Source organism: Mirounga angustirostris, unplaced genomic scaffold (assembly GCF_029215605.1).
Source record: "Mirounga angustirostris isolate CCGP_5_RB_7025 unplaced genomic scaffold, mMirAng1.0.hap1 SCAF_8, whole genome shotgun sequence".
Taxonomy (NCBI): Eukaryota; Metazoa; Chordata; class Mammalia; order Carnivora; family Phocidae; genus Mirounga; species Mirounga angustirostris.
Window position 1 is genome coordinate 12,502,285 of NW_026991716.1, and position 20,939 is coordinate 12,523,223.

At 50.8% G+C, this 20,939-nt stretch overlaps 1 protein-coding gene across 10 annotated transcripts in view; it reads right to left on the minus strand.

The window, feature by feature from the left end:
- The window catches only part of JARID2 (jumonji and AT-rich interaction domain containing 2), a 260,030-nt gene that overhangs the window by 28,271 nt on the left and 210,820 nt on the right, over positions 1–20,939 (minus strand). For all 10 annotated transcript variants that reach the window (XM_064597156.1, XM_064597150.1, XM_064597151.1 and 7 more), the window contains one exon: positions 2,861–3,096. In XM_064597156.1, the coding sequence (XP_064453226.1) occupies positions 2,861–3,096 (236 nt within the window). The remainder of the gene's footprint in view (positions 1–2,860; positions 3,097–20,939) is intronic.

Consider the following 20,939-nt stretch of genomic DNA (forward strand, 5'->3'; position numbering starts at 1 on the left):
GAAGGTCGCGGTCAGCACCAAACGAGAGCTGGAGCCCTGGGCCGGCCCTTCTGGGGCGAGGGGACAGGGGAGGAGGAGGGAGGGGAGGTAGGAGGAAAGACCTGACACGTTGACACCCCACCTGCAAAGGCGGTCACCTGAACAAAAGCACGCAAGCCAGGGTCCTGCAGTTACTGGGGGACGGAAGGCTGCTCTACGAGGGGCACCCCGGATTTCTCCTCTAACTCCAGGCTGCACACGTGGGAAACGGGCCGCATGTGCATGCCAGGGAGCAAGGGGGTGGAGGGGTCATCCCTACGCCACCAACTCTTCCCTCCAGCGCTCAGTCACAAAGGGACATCCCGAGCTGAGGGGCTGGGCTGACGGCTGGGGGGGCGCTCTGACCAACTGACACCAGAGCTTTACTCAATTAGGACTCACCTGTGAGGATCAAAGTACGTGTGTGCGTGTGGAGGGGGGGTGCGTTGTGTGGGTGTGCGTGTGTGTGGGAGTGCGTGCGGGGGGATGCGTGTGTGCGTGCGTGGGTGTGGGTGGGTGTGCGTGTGCGTGCATGTGTACGTGTGTGTGCGTGTGTGGGCGTATGTGTGCGTGTGGGTGTGTGCGTTTGTGTGGGTGCGCGTGCGTGTGGGTGGGTGTGCACGTGCGTGGGTGTGTGCGTGCGTGGGTGTGGGTGCATGTGTGGGTGGGTGTGCGCATGTGTGGGCGTGCGTGGGTGTGCGTGCGTGTAGGTATGCATGCGTGGGGGGCGTGCGTGGGGGGTATGCGTGTGTGCATATAGCATGTGTGGGTGTGCGTGAGTGTGGGTGGGTGTGCATTTGTGTGGGTGCGCGTGCGTGAGTGCGTGCGTGTGGGGGTGTGTGCGTGTGGGTGGGTGTGCGTGCATGGGTGTGGGTGGGTGCGTGTGCGTGCATGTGTGGGTGTGCGTGTGGGTGTGTACGTGTGCGTGCGTGGGGGTATGCATGTGTGCAGGTGGGTGGGTGCATGTGTGTGGGTGGGTGTGCGCGTACGTGGGTGTGTGTGGGCGTGCGTGCGTGTAGGTATGCATGCGTGGGGGGGTATGCGTGTGTGCGTATAGCATGTGTGTGGGTGTGCGTGTGAGTGGGTGTGTGCATTTATGTGGGTGCGCGTGCGTGGGTGTGTGCGTGTGCGTGCGTGTGGGTGGGTGTGCGTGTGGGTGGGTGTGCGTGCATGTGCGCGCGCGCGCGATCATGATTCCACCTGAACATCAAGTCCTATTCATCCCTTACTCGGGCCATTTGCAAGCCCGTCAGTCCTGCCCCACAGATGCAAGCTCCCCTTACTCTGCAGGTCCCTTCTTGATTCTTCTCTTTCATGAGCAGAACACCTGTAGGAGGACTGTGCGCAAGTGTCTTTCAGGCCAACTCTGGAAAGGGAGCGGGGATGACTTGCCAAAAACACACAGGTGTGGTGCCTCCTGGTCCCGAGAACTGGGCCTCCAGCAGGGTCCCGGGAGGCCAGTTAATCCCACAATCACTCGAGGTTGTGCTCTCTAGGAAAACCGTAAGGCCTGTGTTACGGGAATACGCGGCAACTACTTACTCGATCTCAAGATAACAGGGCCGAGGATGAAGAGGTATGTGAGGACCCTGGAAAACGCCAACATGAGGACTCTTGCCTGTTCACCCCACCCCACCCGAACAGCTGAATCACCTCTAAACACTAAGGGTAAAACTAATAACGATATGTGTACACACACGCGCACTCCCACGCGTATGCACACGAATACACAATACGAATACACATATTCAGGGAGAAACCGTGCTATCACCAAGAACAAGGCCGTATGTAAAGAGCAGCTCCACAAAGGGAGAAATTCCACTGTGTCCCCGCCATCTCTCAGTCTTTCTAGAACACTGCCGCTCAGGAAATCTCCTCCGTCCTTGCCCTGACTCGATCTTTAAAGATTACAGTCAGTCTCTGGTCTACTCTGGGGAAAAGGTTAGCTCTGGGTCATAAATACCCCGTGAGGAGAGCTCATCTGCGATCCCTAAGGCTACGTGACTTTAAAATGCGGCAAGAAAGGAGCAGAGGGGTCAGTGGAAATGCCACCGGCCGGGGAACACAGCCCTTCCACTGTGTGCCTCCAGACACCTGCCTGTCTCCCGACCAAGCCTCCCGGGGCTCTGAGAAATCACTGCCCAAAGATGGGAACAGGAGTGGCTGAGCCTGAGGCCATTCTTGAGAGTTTCCCGACAGGATCCGTGTTACCTAGTGCGACCCCGAAAGGGGGACAGGGGGAGGTGGGGCTGGAGAGCTAGATGTAGCTGCACCCTGCTGATCCGGCGGGGGGCTGCTCAGCGGTGAGCACCCAGGCTCATCCTCTGCTCCTCAGTCCCGGAAGAGATGCTAACCTGTCACGTTACGAAGAACAGGGAAGCAGTCCAGGATTGTCCCCGGACAGCGCTGGGCAGTCTGCTGGCCCGTTTCTAAGGTGTAGCTTCTCTGGGCTCAACCGGAGAGCAAGAGGACTCTAACTCATCTGGCGCCCAGGACACGGGGGTGGAAGCGGGGTAATGCAAGAGGCAAGTTCCCTTTGTCCATCGCCAACCACAGGACCCCAGGGTGAGCTCCAGGGCTGAATGTGAACATACCACCAGACCAGCCGACGGACGTTCAGAGGAGGGGCACACACACAAACCCCTCTCTGCAAAGGCAAGCTTTCCCTCCCCGTCCTACCTCTGAGCACCACCCTCCTGCGGTGTGAGCCCTCTCGTTACGGAGTTCGTGAGGCTCCAGCTCCCGTGTCCCCTTCAGTTACGCTGGTGACATGGGAGGTGGCATCTGGCAGGCAGCCTGGGGGCCAGAGCGGGGTCACCTGCGTAGCAGGGCCGGGCTTTACCTGTTTCCGTAAGTCCTGAGCCGACCGATGCAGAGGGGGGTGGTGGTGGTTAGCAGCGAGCCCCTTGGCCGAGGAGCCCGTGGACGGGGCTGCTGGGGGGGGGGCCGCTGAGCCCTGTTCCCTCCGGCTGTCAGCCCGGTGATCGCTGTGCTTCTCCTTCCCGGGAGTGGCCTCTTTGCTTTTGTGTTTTTGAACAGGTTCTTTCTCCCGTGATGACCTGCTGGAACCATTGAAAACTAGAAAGGAAGGAGAGAGAACGAGGTCACTACATCAGGGATCGTTACCATCGAGTGAGTGCCAAAGGCCCTGATGTCAAAGGGAAAGAAAGCATTCTGGACGGCCTTCGAGTCCCATCCACGCCCAAGGGCGACCCCAAGTCAAAACACCACCTTCCCCCCCACCCCCAGCGTAAAAACCGGGAATAATCCCAGGCCCTGAGACAAAAACCATTTGAAAGCATATCCAAAGAATTATTTGCTGTGGTTAAAACGCTTGAAAAATCTATTTTTACCAATCCCTACCGAAACAAAACAAAACCCAGCAGCCCTCAGAGTATCAACATCATACCTTAAACAAAAAGAGAAATTATATCGAAGAAATGAACACAAACGGGCACATCCCGAGAACAGGACCGCCCCGCCTATGAAGACGCGGGAGATCTGGATTGTATCTTCTCAGATGTAAAGTCATGCATCGGGAGACTGAGGATCTGCCCACAGATACGGGTCAGAGACGCAGCTCCTGTACGTGCCCCGAAGGCGACCAGAGGGGAGAGAGCCGGTCAGTGGCAGCCAGAACCGATTCTATTCCAGAAGAATTGGCTAACTGGCTCAAGCAGTGGACCACGCCCAGCCTCAGAATCCGAAGGGGCCGGCAGGATGTGGTCAACATGCCCATTTTACAGATGAAGCCAACAGAACAGGCGGAGAAGGGGAGTGCTTGCTGAAGTCGGCTGCCCGCCTCCCAGGCCCACCCCCTCCCCGACCCCCCGGAGGCCACCCACCAAGGCAGTTCAGAAGAGGACGGCACTATGCTCGGCATCTTTACAGGAAACGCCGATTCGGTTCCTGTAGTGAGTCCCCTCCTCTGCGTTACAGCTGAGGCTGACAATCACGGACCTGTAGGTCCGGCCACTCTCCCCGGAACCTGTGAGCCATTCCCACCTGTTCTTCCCTCAGCACAGGGCTCCCCTCCCCTCAACCATCCCAGCGGTGGTGGTGGCTGGTCTCTTCCTTCAGGGGAAGGAGAAAGGCAGGACAGGCAGGGACGCTCCGTGGAGCCCTCGCACCTGTCCTTTGTGAAGGGCTTGACAAAGGCCAGCTTTACAGGTCCCCCCACCGCCCTCGGGCACCTGCTCTCTGCCCCAACTGGGCTGTGCAGAATTCCAGACACAGGGTACCACGGGCCTGGCCACTCCTCTCAGTGGGAGCCTCCTCCTGCTGGCGTGAAGAAGCCTCTTGCCCCTCCACCCCCGGCCCCCTTCCATGAACTCAAAACCAACGAAGGCTCTCTTCTGAGGACGACCACCTCCAGCTCCCTGAACTTTCTCTTTCACCTCCGTTCTGTCCTTTAAAGGACTGTGATACCTCAGAGGTTGCAAGTATTTTCCTTTTCTCTGTCATTTGCTTTCCCATCTATTGTGAGGCTAAATCTGCTAACTCATTTTTAAATTTCTTTTAAGATTTATTTGTGAGAGAGAGAGAGAGAGAGAGAACGCACAAGCAGGGAGAGAGGCAGAGGGAGAGAGAGAAGCAGACTCCCCGCTGAGCAGGGAGCCCGATGAGGGGCTCGATCCCAGGACCCCAGGATCATGATCTGAGCTGAAGGCAGACGCTTAACCCGCTGAGCCACCCAGGCATCCCCTAACCCATTTTTTTTTTTAAATCTGTCTTCGTGTTTATGCTTAGAAAGCCCACCCGTATTTCCAAATGCTAAGAGAGCCCTCCACGTTTCCTCCTGATTGTTTTCTGATCCCAATACTTACACGGTCGTCTTTAGTCCACTTAGTTACAAGCAGGCAGATGACAGAACAGACGTTTATGTTTCTCCTGCCCGGACTGGCTGAGAACCTCGATCTCGGAAGTTCCTCCCAGCACCAGTGACTGCCTATTCTAAACAGAGTTTCAATCCTGCAGTGAAAGACCCTGCGCATCAAAAATACGGTGTATGATACAGCATTGTGGGAGGTGCTCCTGGATGCTCTCAGTTACAGGGAAACTGGAGAGCCGCGAATGACAGGCATTTATTCTAAGTGTCAGTAACTGCGCTTTGTCAGAGCCCATCGATCACGCCGACAGCGTCTGTGCTTACTTTTTTTTTTTATGATTTTATTTATTTGAGAGAGAGAGAATGAGAGAGCACATGAGAGGGGTTAGGGTCAGAGGGAGAAGCAGACTCTCCGCCGAGCAGGGAGCCCGATGCGGAACTCGATCCCGGGACTCCAGGATCATGACCTGAGCCGAAGGCAGTCGCTTAACCGAGCCACCCAGGCGCCCCTGTGCTTACTTTCAAGACAAATTAAAAGCAACATCCGTAAGAAGCCATAGTTCGGTGTGATTAAAACTCAAGCTAAGGAACATGGATCTAGGCAATTCTTGACCGTTCACCCATTTTCTAGAGCAGTGAACATGGCTTCTTTACTGAAAACAGCACGGGAAGCTGGCTCGTTTGGGGTTTTGTTTTTCTTTTTTTTTTTTTAATCTCAAATATTCCATACTCCTCTGCGCTTTGTCGGTTCCGTAATTACTTCCCTTCATTCGGTTAAAGAGATGTGCTCCGATGGGTCTGTTCTCATTTGTAACACTGTGTTATGTAGCAGCTCAACTCCCTTGCAACCTGGCAAGTTTATTTGCTCCTCAGTGTTCTCCTCTGTAGAATGGGGAGAACGCATGCTCCATGCATGGAGGTTTGGGAAACTTCCTCAGTGCGCGTTCAGAAGGACCGGCTCAGACAACTAAGGAGTCAGACCACCTGGCAAGCCCTCCTCTTGCTTTCTGTCCTCCCTGCCCAGAGAAGCATGAAGAAGGGCTTTGATACGGACAAGGAGCTGGCCTGGGCAGAGCTCTGTTACATGGGAAAAAGACATGTTGCTGATGCCCAGCCCGGGCAAGAAGAAATCAATGCTGAAAACACATCTGGTATTTTTCTACTGGTTTAATGAGCAACTTGACCCCCTGGGGGGATAAGAGACCCTTTCGGGGGATTCCCTGGGTCAAAATTACTTTTGTCATTGTACCAAGATCCTTATTTGCCTTTCTCACCGTGATGATTTCAGGAATGGTACAAAGAGACAGTGGATCAGCATCAGGGGAATGCTGATCAAAACCACCATGAGACACCAGCCACTTCACATCCACTAGGATAGCCGTCCTCCAAAGACAGATAATGGGGAGTGCTGGTGAGGACTCGGAGAAATTCTAAGCCTCATTCACTGGTGGGGATGTAAGATGTTGCAGTCACTTTGGAAAACAGGCCAGAGGTTCCAAAAGTTAAACAGAGTTACCATGTGACCCAGCAATTCCACTCCCTGGTATGTACACAGGAGAAATGAAATACATGTCCACACTGAGGCGCCTGACTCTTGGTTCTGGCTCAGGTCATGATCTAAGGATCTTGAGATGGAGCCGGGCGTTGGGCTCTGTGCTGAGGGGGGAGCTGGCTCAAGATTCTCTCTCCGGGGGGTGCCTGGGTGGCTCAGTCGGTTAAGCGCTGCCTTCAGCTCAGGTCATGATCCCAGGGTCCTGGGATCGAGTCCTGCATCGGGCTCCCTGCTCAGCTGGTAGTCGGCTTCTCCCTCTGCCTCCTCCCCTCCTCCAGCTTGTGCTCTCTTCTCTCCCGCCCAGGTTCTCAAATAAAATCTCAAAAAAGATTCTGTCTGCCCCTCCCCCAATCGTGTACCCATGCTCTCTTTAAAATAAACAAATCTTCAAATATTTATCTCCACATAAAAACTTGTCTATAAATGTTTGAGGCACAATTAATAATTAAAAACTGGGGGGAAACCCAAAGGTTTCGTCAACTGGTATTTAGATAAACAAAACAGGGTATTATCCATCCTTAAAAAAAGGAATCAAGGACTCACACGTGCACCAGTGTGAAGGGTCTAGAAAACACTATAGTAAGTGAAAGAAGTTAATGACAGGGCGCCTGGGTGGCTCAGTTGGTTAAGCCACTGCCTTCGGCTCAGGTCATGATCCTGGAGTCCCTGGATCGAGTCCCGCATCGGGCTCCCTGCTCGGCAGGGAGTCTGCTTCTCCCTCTGACCCTCCTCCCTCTCGTGCTCTCTGTCTCTCATTCTCTCTGTCTCAAATAAATAAATAAAATCTTTATAAAAAGAAAAAAAAAAAAAAAGAAAGAAGTTAATGACAAAAGGTCACATATCGTAGGAGCTCGTTCATATGAAATCACCAGACAGACCCAAACAGAGAGCCGGGAAGCAGATGCATGGTCGCCAGTGGCTGGGGAGGTTTCAGGAAACTGGGAATGACTGCTGATGGGAACAAGGTTTTCCAGGGGGAACATGATGAAACACCCCCCAAAGTTGACTGTGGGGATGGCTGCACAACTCAATATACGAAAAACTACTGAACTGTACATTTTAGATAAATGCTAGGATTTGTGAATCGTATCTCAATACAACTATTAGTTTTTTAAAGGGGGGGGGCACTTGGCATGGGGGGGGGGGCTCGGGGTTAAGCGTCCAACTCCTGATTTCGGCTCAGGTCATGATCTCAGGGTCGTGAGATTGAGCCCTGCAGGGAGCTCTGTGCTGAGCTCCATGCTGGGCGTGGAGCCTGCTTAAGATTCTCTCTCTCCCTCTGCCCCTCCACCCCTCACCCTCTCACGAGGCTCACTCTTAAAAACAAAAACCACCCGGCAAAACTGCTGGTGCCTGAACACAAATCAGTGCAGACGCAGCAAACCACACTCCTAAGTATTGTATACATCCTTACCAGTTACTACCAGTTAAAAAGAAAGAAGGCAGGGGGGCACCTGGGTGGCTCAGTCGTTAAGCGTCTGCCTTCAACTCAGGTCCTGATCCCAGGGTCCTGGGATCGAGCCCCGCATCGGGCTCCCTGCTCTGCGGGAGGCCTGCTTCTCCCTCTCCCACTCTCCCTGCTTGTGTTCCCTCTCTCGCTGTGTCTCTCTCTCTCAAATAAATAAATAAATAAATCTTTAAAAAAAAAAAGAAAGAAAGAAGGCAGGAAAGGAAAGCCAGTTCTCATCTCTGGGAGCAATAAAGCAGGTACTAAAATGGTTACAGGTACTAAATCCTGACCCCTGGGTGTCCATGCTTTGTGTGACAAAATGGCAAATACACGTGAAGCACTTCTGGTGCACATCAACGTAGCTTATTTCCAGGGAAAGGCGACGCAGTGTGATGGTTTAGGATGCAAAGCTAGCTGTCTGCATGGAACACTATTTTCATCGGAAAGGACTGATGTAGTGGTTTGGCCACTGTTTTTCTCAAAGATGAATCTAATGATCCTGCCATGAAAAATAACAAATAGCTTTTGCTGCCAGGAATGGAATTCAGTGGATTTGGGGCAAAAATTACAGTCGTGGGACAGCTTTCTCTGCCACCGAGTTCCAGCGCCTTTCCACATGGAAAGCCTTCTCTGGCGAGGCCAGGGGACATGCAGGACTATTCGACCGTGTTTAGTGAAGGTGCTGACAATTGGAAGAGGTACTTGGTGAAGCATTATTTTCAAATGATCAACACGAAATGTGACAAAATTGTGCAAGGGTAAGAGATCCATTCAAAGCCCAAGGCAAACTGATGGATTTTCATGTAACAGAGCATGAAAGGTTCACTGGACCGGTTCAGACTGCTGTACCAACCAACCTTCAGGAAACTACCACTGGTTGAGTCTGGGTGTGATACCAAAGGATAAAATCATCCCCCCAAATTCCTCCCTTTTCCGACTATATTTTCGTCTGGGACGGATTTTCTTCGTAGACATCACCTGAAACTAGGTACTGCAGGAGACGGCTTACAAAAACAGTAGAACCTAGTTGTCTTCTACTAAGCCAGATCTTAAAGAGATTTGCAAAAATGTAAAACAATACAACTCTTCCCAGCTGTAACGTCTGGGGTTTGGAATATAGTTACTTTTTATAAAAATAATAAATACTTTAGGGGAGCCTGGCTGGCTCAGTCACAAGAGCGTATGACTCTTGATCTCGGGGTCGGGAATTCAAGCCCCATGTTGGGTGTAGAGATTACTAAAGATAAGCTTTAAAAAATAAATAGAAGCCTTAAAAATATTTTAAAATCTCCTCACTTTCAATTTTCATATGGTAAATACCCATAAATACAGTCCTTTGGGGGTCCCTGAGTAGAAAGGGGTCTCAAAACCAAGAACCCAGACATCGCTAGGCTGGAGCATCTTTCTCCATCGTTAGCTCCATCATGGTTTCCAGAGATTTGGTGGACCCTGTACTTAGGTCTAGATCTCCGAACCCCCAAAAATCTCAGGCTCTGAGAGGAAGCTGCCTAAATTTGAGTCCAAGAATCATGTGCTATGTGACCTTGGGCTAGCACCTGTCCAAGCTTTAGTTCCCCATTTACTACCTCATGGGGCTGCTTGGAGGAATCAGCGAGAGAGAATATTCATTGAGAAAGGGGCGAGCAGGCCGTGAAGCCAGCACTGGCCAAACGCTGGCTTGTCAGGATCACCACACTGGCATGGGCCAGAGATGTAGTTCATTCCACTCCTTTCCATACGAACCACGGACAACCCAGCTGCTCCACGGGGACCTCAAGGAAAATGCGTGAAGAGCGGCACCGTTAGGTTAGCCAGCGAGCGCTTTCTGAGATCTGGAAAAAACCAGATCCCGCATCAGCATTATCTGCACCTGACTCGGGATGCACTTCTCTGGCACTATCCAGCTGCCGAGGAGCGTGGAAGCGGCTCCTTTGGGAAAATGGTTCTGGAAGCGGGGTGGGGGGTACCGGGATCCCAGGCAGGAAGGCATGAGCCATGGACCTCCTAAGCCAGACGGCTGCCCTGGGAACCGCAGAACAGCATCCTTCTGCAGACTGTTTTGATCAGATCATTGGAAGACGAGAAAGCGTTCAGAAGTACAAAAATTAAAAACTGGATGAAATTAAGGCAAACAAAGAGATGGCTTTGCAATGAATCCACTTTCTGTAACCACTCGCTATTTTACAGCAGCCGTATACCCAAATGGCAAACACAGCCAAAAAGTCAAATCATGTGTTAAATGGGAAGAAAGGGGGGGATGGGGCGGGGAGTGGGGGACGACGGAGCCAGAGACAAGGTATATTTTGTCCTCAACAGCTCATTAATTTTAAGTGTCGTGGGAACCTGCCAGTTTTACCCCTCCAAGTAATTATCTTTTGTCTTAATCTGTAAGATTCTCGAGAAGGAGAAAGGAAAAAAAAAACATTCACTCTCACAGGGAAAGACTAAACACTGTGAACATAAGAGACAGAAAGACAGAGAGAAAAAGAGAGAGAGACGGATGGAGGACTACGCACGCTCTCCCTAATTAAAAGGAATAATTGGACTCGTTTCTTCAAGGGGAGAAAAAAAAAGCATTTATCACGGTGAACTGTATTAGGAAATTGTATTGTACTCAGATACAAATAGCTTTTATGTTAATGAACAGAGACAAATATACTGATTTGTATACACATACTCTGAAGGTTAAATGGCCTATAGACAAGTGTTTTCACACCACGGCAAGCAAAATCTTTATATCCAAAGGCTGATATTTTGATTTAGGGTCACTTCGTGCCTGAAAAGCACAGAGTTGCTCCCAATAAGGGATGAAAAGGAAATCAGGCAAGGCAAGTTACTTTAGAAACCTCTCTCCAGCAATCCCACAATCGTGGGGAAGCTGGAAAAAGCTATACGTCCCGAGGAGGAGGCTCACATTTATAGCTTCAGGGAGCTCGTACTGAACGCCGTGCCCCACAGAAGCCCAATGCCCACAGCTGCTCACGAGCAGGTTCCTGGGGGAGGTCCAGAAGGCAGCCCATGGAAAGCGGACCATAAGGTCTTTAAAACCCTCCCCACATCCACGGCCTCTCCTAGGGGATGTGCTCAGCTTCGTTTTGACTTTTCGTTCCCAGATCACCAAACACATCTGTGCCCCCATTCCCTGAACCACAAAACCAGCTGCCTCCTCTTATCTGCCCTCCAGGAAAAGCTCAAGTATTTACAATAAAGTACATAAAATGCTGTGCGTTCTTCAGAGGAAGGAGGTCGGCAAAGAGGCGACGGCTCGGCTTCTTCGAAGGTCCTGCTGTAATAGTGAAGACAAGGGCCACATATGAAAGCAGTAATGCCCCCTGGAACAGAGCTAGCGAGGACGTACGTCCATGTGGGCCCGTCTCCGTGCCCGTCCCAGAACCAGATGCCCCAACCCTGATTATTTGTGCATATGAAGGCACCTCATCAGAACACCAGCACGTCATCCTGATGTGGTTTATTTTTTATAAAGGGACTAGGAGAGAGAAGTCCCCACGTGGCATCGGACAGAAGTTCCAGGACCCCCTGAGATGCCTCCGTGTCGGACCTGAGCTAAGGGGGTTCTGAAGCCTTCGCTTCCTTGAAAGACAGAAATACGAACAGCAGCCATCACGGGAAGCTGGGCTGCAAGGTCTGCCAGCAGACGCACAAAGACAAGGAGGCAGGAATGAACCCAAGGCCCAAAGGCTGGACCGACCCCAAAATTCCATGAAATAAGACTCACTCCCTGTCCCACCCCCAAAACAAATCGAAGGGACAAAAAGAGAATCCCTGTAAATAAAGAAGAGTGTGTGACGGAGAGGAAAAGAGAAGCGCGCCAAGTTTCTGATCTGGAGCCAGTTATTTAAATGTAAGCGTCATGTCATTACAAGGCGTCCCGACTTGGGGAAGACAGACTCCATCAACTGGCTGGCATTAAATCCTTGTTACTGTATAAAAGCTGCGCTCGCTCCCTGGAGCCAGTTCAACTTTGAGTCACTATTGTCTGAAAACAATGGAATGTCTGCCAACCTTGTACCAACAGTTCAAAAGGATTTTCATGCAGCATGTGAGTGCTGTGACCCGGTTTGCCCTGGGCAGAAACCGCTCCCCGGGCTTAGCAGCGGGCACTGGTCCGCCAGGGAAGGCAGAGAGGACACGTTCGGGTCAGCGCAAGTCCCGTTATAACCTCACGGCATGGCTCACGCACACCAGGAACCAGAGCCAGGCCGCAACACGAGCTGGGACACCTACCGCAGCCTCCGTGCACCCCGACCTGCAGCATCGCGAGCAAGCGCCACGGGTTTACAAGGTGGTTTGCGAAACCCCTCTGGAATTTCTACACACTGAAATCCTACCACTTTGATTATACATATAAAACAGGGAAGAGGGGCACCTGGGTGGCTCAGCTGGCTAAGCGTCTGCCTTCGGCTCAGGTCATGATCGTGGGATCCTGGGATCCAGCCCCGCATTGGGCTCCCTGCTCAGCGGGGAGTCTGCTTCTCCCTCTCCCTCTGCGCCTCCCACCCTGCTCCCTGCTCTCTCTATAGAGCTCTCTCAAATAAATAAAATATGTAACAGGAAAAAAATGCATTAAAAAGGATTAATAAAAAGGCAAATTAATTTTCTACGTGTGAACTTACAGAATTTCAGTCCTAGAACATTTTTCTATCATCGAAATTTGGTTGCCACTGTCCCAGGATCTAAAAATGTAAATACATGTTATGTGCAGTGATGTACAATAACGGGGCTGGACGGATTTGCCATTTAAACATGTTTCTTGCATATGTTCCTAGTAACTTCAGATACCGGAGTTTAAAAGGGCACAGGACCTTTTAACAACAAAAAGACCGTAAGTCAAGATGAATGGTTTTTGTCACTGAAAAATGGTTTCTTGGCCTGCTCGGCCCCCAACGGAGCTGAAGACAGGACGAGATGGGGTAGGACGGTGACCAGCTCCCCGGGCCTGTGCCCACATTAGTGGGCTCTAAGATATTTGCCTTCTCGAATGTGCCAGAGCAGGGCCTGGGGAGGGACATCTGGGCAAGTGGCCTTTTGGGCCAGCAGGCAGTGGGCCGAGACGGATTTCATGCTTTATCACTCTCAAGAAACAAGACAAAGGGCACAGAACTATGGGTTATGCTCAGAAGGGGTGTGCATTAACTCTTGAAAAACAAATGACTGCAGTGTTTTTGTCGTCTGGGGTTTCAAAAAAAAATCTATATTCAAGGGGATGAATTCTAAAAGGCCGACCACATGTGAAGTAAATTGTAAGATTTCTGGCCCACGTTTGGATCCGAACAAGGCATCTGTAAGTATTCACAGTGCACTGGGAGAAACACACGTTGGAAATGTGCACAGGAGTGCATTTGGAAGGCTCCCCACATAATCAAATGCACAAGTTACAGAACTGGTAATTTTCAGAATAAAAATATCAGTACAGAGAAACTACATATAGGAATATTTGCACTGTGATAAGGATCGCTTTCAACACTCTCCGAATAAATATCATGGGGCAGCTACTGTATCACAAACACCTCCACCGGCCCTCCAGCCAGGAAACAAAGGGCTGTCAAAAATCCTACGTGCACATTTTGCAGTATCTGGACACAGCACATCTTCCCAACTAAAGGCTCCCCTGAAGACAGGCCAGATGAAATTAATGGAAAGTATTAAATACTGGGCAGTTTGGCAAAGAGCTCAGCAATTCAATTTACAATGCGTAGCATATAAACACATCCCAGACAATTTTGGACAACAAAACTGATTAAAGACTCTGAAAATCTAATAGAATAATATTCCTTTTTTCAGAACTGCAGGGTGTTCTAATTCTTTAGAAGCGTCATGGGGTGTGACTCCAGTTAGAGGACAGCAGCCAGCATCCACTTTTTAAGAAAAACGTCAGGCACAGCGCTAAGGGCATCTGTCATTCAGCCCTAACAGATTTTTATCTTTAATAAGCTATAATTCACACGTCGTGCAATCTGCCCATTTGACGTGTACCTACCAATCGTGTGGATCTTTGCATATTCAGAGCCACGCGACCCATGGCCACAATTCAAGTTTAAAATGCTTTCATCGCCCCAAGATGAAACACTACGTGCCCATCGGCGGCCACTTCACAACCTCCCCTCTCCGACCCCAACTGAAAAAGCCACTTGTTATCAGCTGTTTACAAATGGGGGAAAGGGAGGTTTCGGGGGTTTAAGTAACTGGCCCACGGACAGCTGATCAGGAAGGCATCCGAGCCAGAAGCCGGTCCCAATCGACTGTCACTGAAATCTGTGTAAGCCCCTCAGCCCGGAGCGGAGCGGCTCTACCATGACCAGGAAGAGACATCCCCACACTGAATTAGAAGAGGGGTCAGCCCTCTGTCCTAAGCGTGTGTGTGTGGGCGGGGGTCCCCTAAGGCCCTGCGTGGAATACTGCACTTTGTACCAGCCACACAGACACATGCACGCTCATAAAATCTTGGAAAAGGGTACCCAATTCTTCCGTTGTTGTTGTTAAGATTTTATTTATTTATCTGACAAAGAGCACAAGCAGGGGATGAAGCAGAGAGAGGGAGAAGCAGACTCCCCGCTGAGCAGGGAGCCCGATGCGGGACTTGATCCCAGGACTCTGGGATCATGACCTGAGCTGAAGGCAGACGCTTTACTAACGGAGCCACCCAGGCGCCCCGCACTCCCGTTCTTCTTTAGGGATAAGAAAACAAGAACAAAGAAAAGGTTGCAACCATCATGGGGAAGACAGGAGCCCGTGTGGTGCTTGCAAATCACTACACCAACTGGCCCCAAATACAGAAGTGGAGGACGGCGAGCCAACAGATCTCCTGACCCAACATTACATGTACTATTCTTTTCAAAAACATACTCCCAGCCCACAGTCCAACTTTTGGGAAAATTCACTTGCCTCAAGAGGGGAAAAACAGAACAAAACAAAAAAATGAAGCTGCCAGAGGTGAGAAAAAGGTGAAGAGGAGACCCCACGAAGGAAGAAGCATCTGTGGGCTGGAGAGAGCATCTCCCGGCTTCCCACGGCTGCGGTGAGACCCCCACCCTGCCCTGCGCACACACAGAGCAAGCGGGGTGCACCTCCAAGGCAGAACTCTGGTAAACTCATCCAAATGACTGTGTTCTGGCCCTCGCACAACAGGCCCCCGGTGTGAATCCAAAAGCAATTAAATCTTTCCAGCTGGGAGTCCAATGACACGTTGTTTAAAACGTCTCTGAGAAATGTCCCTCTTCAGAAAGAGATGAACACGAAAAGGAAGGACGCTCTGCGCAGTTCCTCCCGTTTTTCAAAAGTGCAAAAAACCCTGTGAAAAATCGACCATACGGGGCTGATGCAAACACGGACTCTCCCCACGTTCCCCTCTGCAGAGGATGAGGGACGCCTGGCCACAGCAGCAAGGCGGAGGAAACCCAACGGCAAATTCATTCCAAATGAATGTATTCATGCCTCTAAGCCTACCGCACTCACCCCCCTGGAAGAAAACCAACCAGTTAGGAGAACTTTTCAAAAACGAAGCCATTTCAAGTATCAACTTGTGACATCAATAATCCCCAGAGCGTGTTTTGATGGTGGTGTTTTGCTTCCAAATAGGGATTACTTAAGGGCGCTCTTGTTTGGATCATATGAGGTCCTGGAGATGGAAGAGTGTTCTGGAAACTCCGGGGTAGGAGCCGCTGGAGGCGTCATTACTGCGACCCTGGAGCGTGACCCCCGGGCTGCAGATGCACGTGACGCGGTCCACGTCACATCAGATTATGCATTTTCATAAACAAATGCATTTCCATGAGGATGCTCAGCGGACTGGAAATGAGAACATCAGAGTCCGGGAGCATGTCTACAAAACGAAACATCTGCCTGGGGACATTGGGCCCTCGCAGGAGGTGGCTGGGCACAGGGCTGTGTGCCCACGGAGGAGGAGTGCGGTCACAGGCAGGCCCAATCGGACACTGACGGCAGCCCGGCGTCGCGGGGAGAGCCCAGGGACCTTCCGTGGGGTCACTCGCCGCGCCTTGCCTCCACACCCTGAGCCATACACCCTGACCCTTACGCAACAGCCTGCTCCATAGGGAACCCCTTCTGCTTCACTCGGGGAGGAAGGGAGGGAGGGTCCAAATTTTGGGGAGAAACAAGTTAAAGCAGGACACCATCAGCAGTCTGCTTCCTGGTTTCTTTGAGCTAAAATGGCCCAAATATAACGGTTCCCCTGGACACGCGGCCTCATCAGGGCTTTTGGCCAAGCTACCCCAATACTAAAGTGCTCACGTTCCACATTTTGTTTTCCACACATTAACTTCCCCGCATTTCAGGGAGGGTTACCGTCCCCGGGGAGGATACAGATGTTGCCGGCCATCCCCACACACCTGCATGTCCCTGGCACACAAAGTAGGGAGAAGCACCACGTCGACACTAGGAACCACGAGAAAGCAGCTTGCTCTCTGTGTTCTCGTGTGAAAATGGTCAACGGTTCTGCAGACCTGCCTGACCACACGATAAGGATGCCCTCGCCCAGGTCCGAATTTTAGTTAGGGATCTGCACCTGGCTCAACAGGGGATCTTGGAAAAGTCCTTTGGCACACACAGCAATGCCCATCGGCCACTCTAAGAGATCCCACTGGTGGCTAGTCCTGTCCACAAGACACGTGCGGTCAATTGTTCCTTGCACTGGGACAGAAATGAACAAACGAATGCTAAGCTACTCTATCCTGCTCGTTTCATGGAAGAGGAAATTAGGAATCAGAGAAGTCACACGCCCACCCCAGGAACACACAGCCCATGCAGAGCTTTACAAGAGGCACGACACGGAGCTCCAGGTGACTATTTGATGCTGATAAGGACCTTTGTAGGAACTGGACCAAAAACAACAACAACCCAGAACAAACATGTGATGGGCAAGCTGGTATTATAATTCCAATTATCTAGAAATGGCTGGGTAAGCTGTGCAATGCTGTTTATTCCATTTCCAAAGACCACTACATTTTACTTGTACCACTTTTGGGTGATGAGCTTCAAAGACCGAGGGCTCCTTTCTCTACTGTGGAAAATCATGCCTGCAGGACTATCCTCATTTCCAGGATCCTGCCTGGGGCCTGACTCCCAATCATCACTGGGACTTGCTTTAATAAAGTCCCGGCAGAGGTTTGTTTCCTTATCACCTGCCTCCTTTTAGACCAGAGGCTACAGATCAGACAGGGGTGAGGCAGCTCACCTAACCAGGTAACAAGAGCGCCCCGCGTTCCTCTGCAATTATGGTTGAAACTGGCCTTCTCCAAAGAGGACTCCCCTCGCCCCCCCCCCTTTTTTTAACATTATGGGCCCTTCGGACTTCTCTTTTTTCAACAAAACCGCTCCTCTCTCTGGGTCACCTGAAGTTGGAGGAGCACTGCTAACGGCGGGCACGTTTCTGAGCTAGCCTCAACGCCCTCCCTTCCCCTGGCCTCGCAGAGCAGCACTGCCATCCTGTACGTTTTCATTATTCGGCGGCCAAGCGCGTGAAGGCCAGGCGGGCAACAGCGCAAGCAGAGACCCAAGCGGACCCTTACACCGCAGGCAATGGCTGGGGCAGCCGGCTTTTAGACGCTAACTCCACCACCATGGCACAGACTGCCCCTCACAAAACCCAGTGTTCGTCCACCCTCTCCCCCAGACGCAGAATCCTGTGCAGGGCTAGCGGGTTCCCAACACCTTGACTCTTGGCTGCAACCTGCCTGTCACCTTCGGTGATGGGCCTAAGAGCTCAGATCCTCCACGTCCCCCACCGTAAGCAAGACCACCACCTGCCCCAACCCCTTCACAGTGACTCTTGTACAGGAGACAGAATCGAGAGATAATGTAGGCAAACACGTCCTGAAAACTCTAGTGTTTTGGGGTTTTTTTAGGAAATTTTATTCATGTATTAGAGAGAGACAGAGGCCACCTGCGCACCAGAGCAGGGGGAGCTGCAGAGGGAGAAGGAGAAGCAGGCCCCCCCACGGAGCAGGGAGCCCAACGCAGGGCTCGATCCCAGGAGCCCGCGATCATGACCTGAGCCGAAGGCAGACGCTTAATCAACTGAGCCACCCGGGCGCCCCCAAAAAGTCTTGTGTTCTTATTGTCATGCGTGGAAAACAGCCCTCAAATCACACCTTCACACAAAAAAGCGGGTGTCAGACCATCTACCAAAACAAGTTAGAGAAATCACCCTCTAACTAGGACCATTTCTACATACACAACTAAGAGAGAGCCTCCAGACCTTTCGCTTCGTGCCCACCTTCCGGATAAGGAGCCTGAGGCTCAGAAATAGTAAGACACTTGCTCTGAGGCCGTTATCAACTGTGGCCAGAGGACGGGTAGACATGAGAGCCGGGCAGGTCAGAGTCCGAAGCCCGGGCTTGGAAGCACTGTGCTCAGCTCTCTTCCTGCCGCATCTCCTGGTTTCATCACCACAAAAGGTCAAAGGCAGCAGTCCCTTAAAGGGCCTCTTTTTATTTTTGCCTCTAAGCTGTCACACTCCATCCCTCAAAATGCTGTCCTAGTTCATCTTCCCAAAATGCAAATGTGATCACAGAATACCCTTTGCCAAGGAAAGTGCTTTACTTCAGGAAGGAGAGGGGCAGGGAGAGAAAGAACACCCCGCTCTCCGCACTAGAGGACTCCCGGACATGGAATCTCAGGTTATATTTTCTTTCCATGTGACCTTACAAAAGATTTGGTACTCAGATGTCCGAAAAGGGAAAACAAATTCACAAAGCCTGGTGAACATACACTAGAAACTACAAACACCGCTTTTCATAGAGTCCAAACACTCGAGTATCTTGGCTGCTTGTTCCCTAGGCCCCTTCCTATCGTGGATGTTTGAACGTGGGTGTGAGGAAGGGTTATCGAAGTCATAGGACAGAGGGCCACACCAGGAGCGATAGGAAGAGAGTGAGAAACACACAGTGATGGGGAAAGGGCACCCATGAACCAGACATTAAGCCTGTGTGCTCGGGAAAACACGCAGAGAGAGCCTGAATGTCTCAGTTTCTGATGGATTCTCCACAGGGAGTGTCCCATACCATCAGCCCCTTGGGGGGAAGGTCCGTATCCCTTATTCATCTGGGTTATCTTCCAAAAGCACAAAAATTAGCACAAGGTCTTATGCATGTTTTCCATCCGCTCCTAAGTTAAACTTATTTTATGTAGGACACAAAAATTAACTCCATAAAATTCCGAAAAAATGGTTAATGTGGCAAGATCCTGCCCTCTGTAAGGCTCTGTTTCAGCACTTCCCCAGAAAAATGATTTCCAGAACTCCCTTCCAAGTCCTCCACAAATACATTTTCAGGAATAAGCAAACAAAATCTTTGTCCAACTCACGGGTGTTAACATTTGCCAAAAACTCACAAACTAATTTTGCAGAACATATTATAGTGGAGTTGATTTGGTACTTCTATGTGATGTGTGTGGTCTTCTGAACACCTCACAGAACAACTTTACTAACAACCATGTTGGTTTAGGATATGGAAGGACGTGGAAGGTCTCCATGTCCATGGCAACATTACCAGCTCAGACATAATACCAATTCCTACTTTTCCACGGGGCTACTAAAGAGCAGGTGAACGGAATCCCAGAGGAAAATGCCCACGGGGGATCAGTGCCTGGTGTGGGAATGGGCAACCCCACAGACTGAGAGACTGCATAAATAAGGCCGGGTCTCAGACAAGATGACACTGCAGGAGGGACTGGTGTCTGGCAGACACCCACACACAAGGACCGATCACCTGCGCCTGCAGTGGTCTCTTCATCACCCTCCCCCAAGTTTAGGTGGGTACATAGCCCCATGGGTTCTCACTAGGATCGGTTCTAGGACTCTACTGGGGTTGAATCCGAACACAAACCTTTGAAACTGCATCCAATCCCTTCCCAGCTCAAAAACTGACATAACCAAAAAGACAAAGGACTGGAGGTGGTGGGGGTTGAGTTAATCACAGATGAACTCAATCTAACCAAAGCTGTAAGTCAATGACTTCAGGAGACATCAGAGTGGGGCCCCACCCCCAAAAGAAACTTCACTCCCTGGACAGCAAATATATATACTATGGATTACAGCATACTGTCATACACAACATGGGAAATACACTTTAAAGACAAGACAGATGTATGGAGGACCCAGAATGAAGAAAACAGTCATTAGAAGTAGACCCGCAGAACGAGCATTTTTAGAATTAGCACAGATAGGAAATAAAGGGCCTTGCAACTTTTGGTTTCTACAAGCCTCATCAAGGAAAGCTTGGGAAGTGGCTTTAAGGAAGGGTAGAGTCAGCGCTCTGATGAAGCCCAGTGGGTTTGGGCATGCTCCTTGTTCCCCTTTACCTTGCACTGTATCCCCCAGAGAAGTCAGCACAGTCGGGGAGGAAGAGCGGAGCATGTACAAGAACAGAAAAGCAGAAAAGACAGTGAGAGGGGCATGTGGGTCCTCAGCTCAGGCACCCCACAGTACATCTAATGACACACACTGTCCCCCCACCGCCCCTATCCAAGAGCCCTAAAATTCACGACTCTACAAAAAGAACCCCAGAATATTTCAACAAGTGAATACCCAAAGTGAGCACTTAAAACCCTTTTTACAGATGCCACAATATCATTTTCACTCACACGTTAACTATTTAAAATGGTAAAATCTCCTGACATTTTAAACAATTAGAAGTCTCCCTGTGTGTATCCGTGCAGGGACGTGTACCTGTAGATACAGACACATCTTCCTTGACTCCTAATGGCAGTGACCGTGGTCAGTGCAAAACTGTTACCCTCTCCCCTCAGATAGGGAGGGAGGGTCAGCCAATTCCCTCACCCCCACCCTTCATGAAACTTCGTAACATGACACCAGACAGCGGCTGCCCCTTCACCACTCTGCAGCTCAGGTGAAAAGAGAATTAAAGAGACTGAGCCCCACACACAGTGAAGGAGGGTAACTCTGGACACTGAAAGGCGGATCAATGAGAAGACTGCCTAGTGCACCAGCAAGTTCAAACAAGCTGAAAAGTAGGAGGTGGGGACCCAACCACACGTGCAAAAGCAGACATGGGACTAATTCGCCAGATCCACGTGATTGGACTGTCATAGTCTGA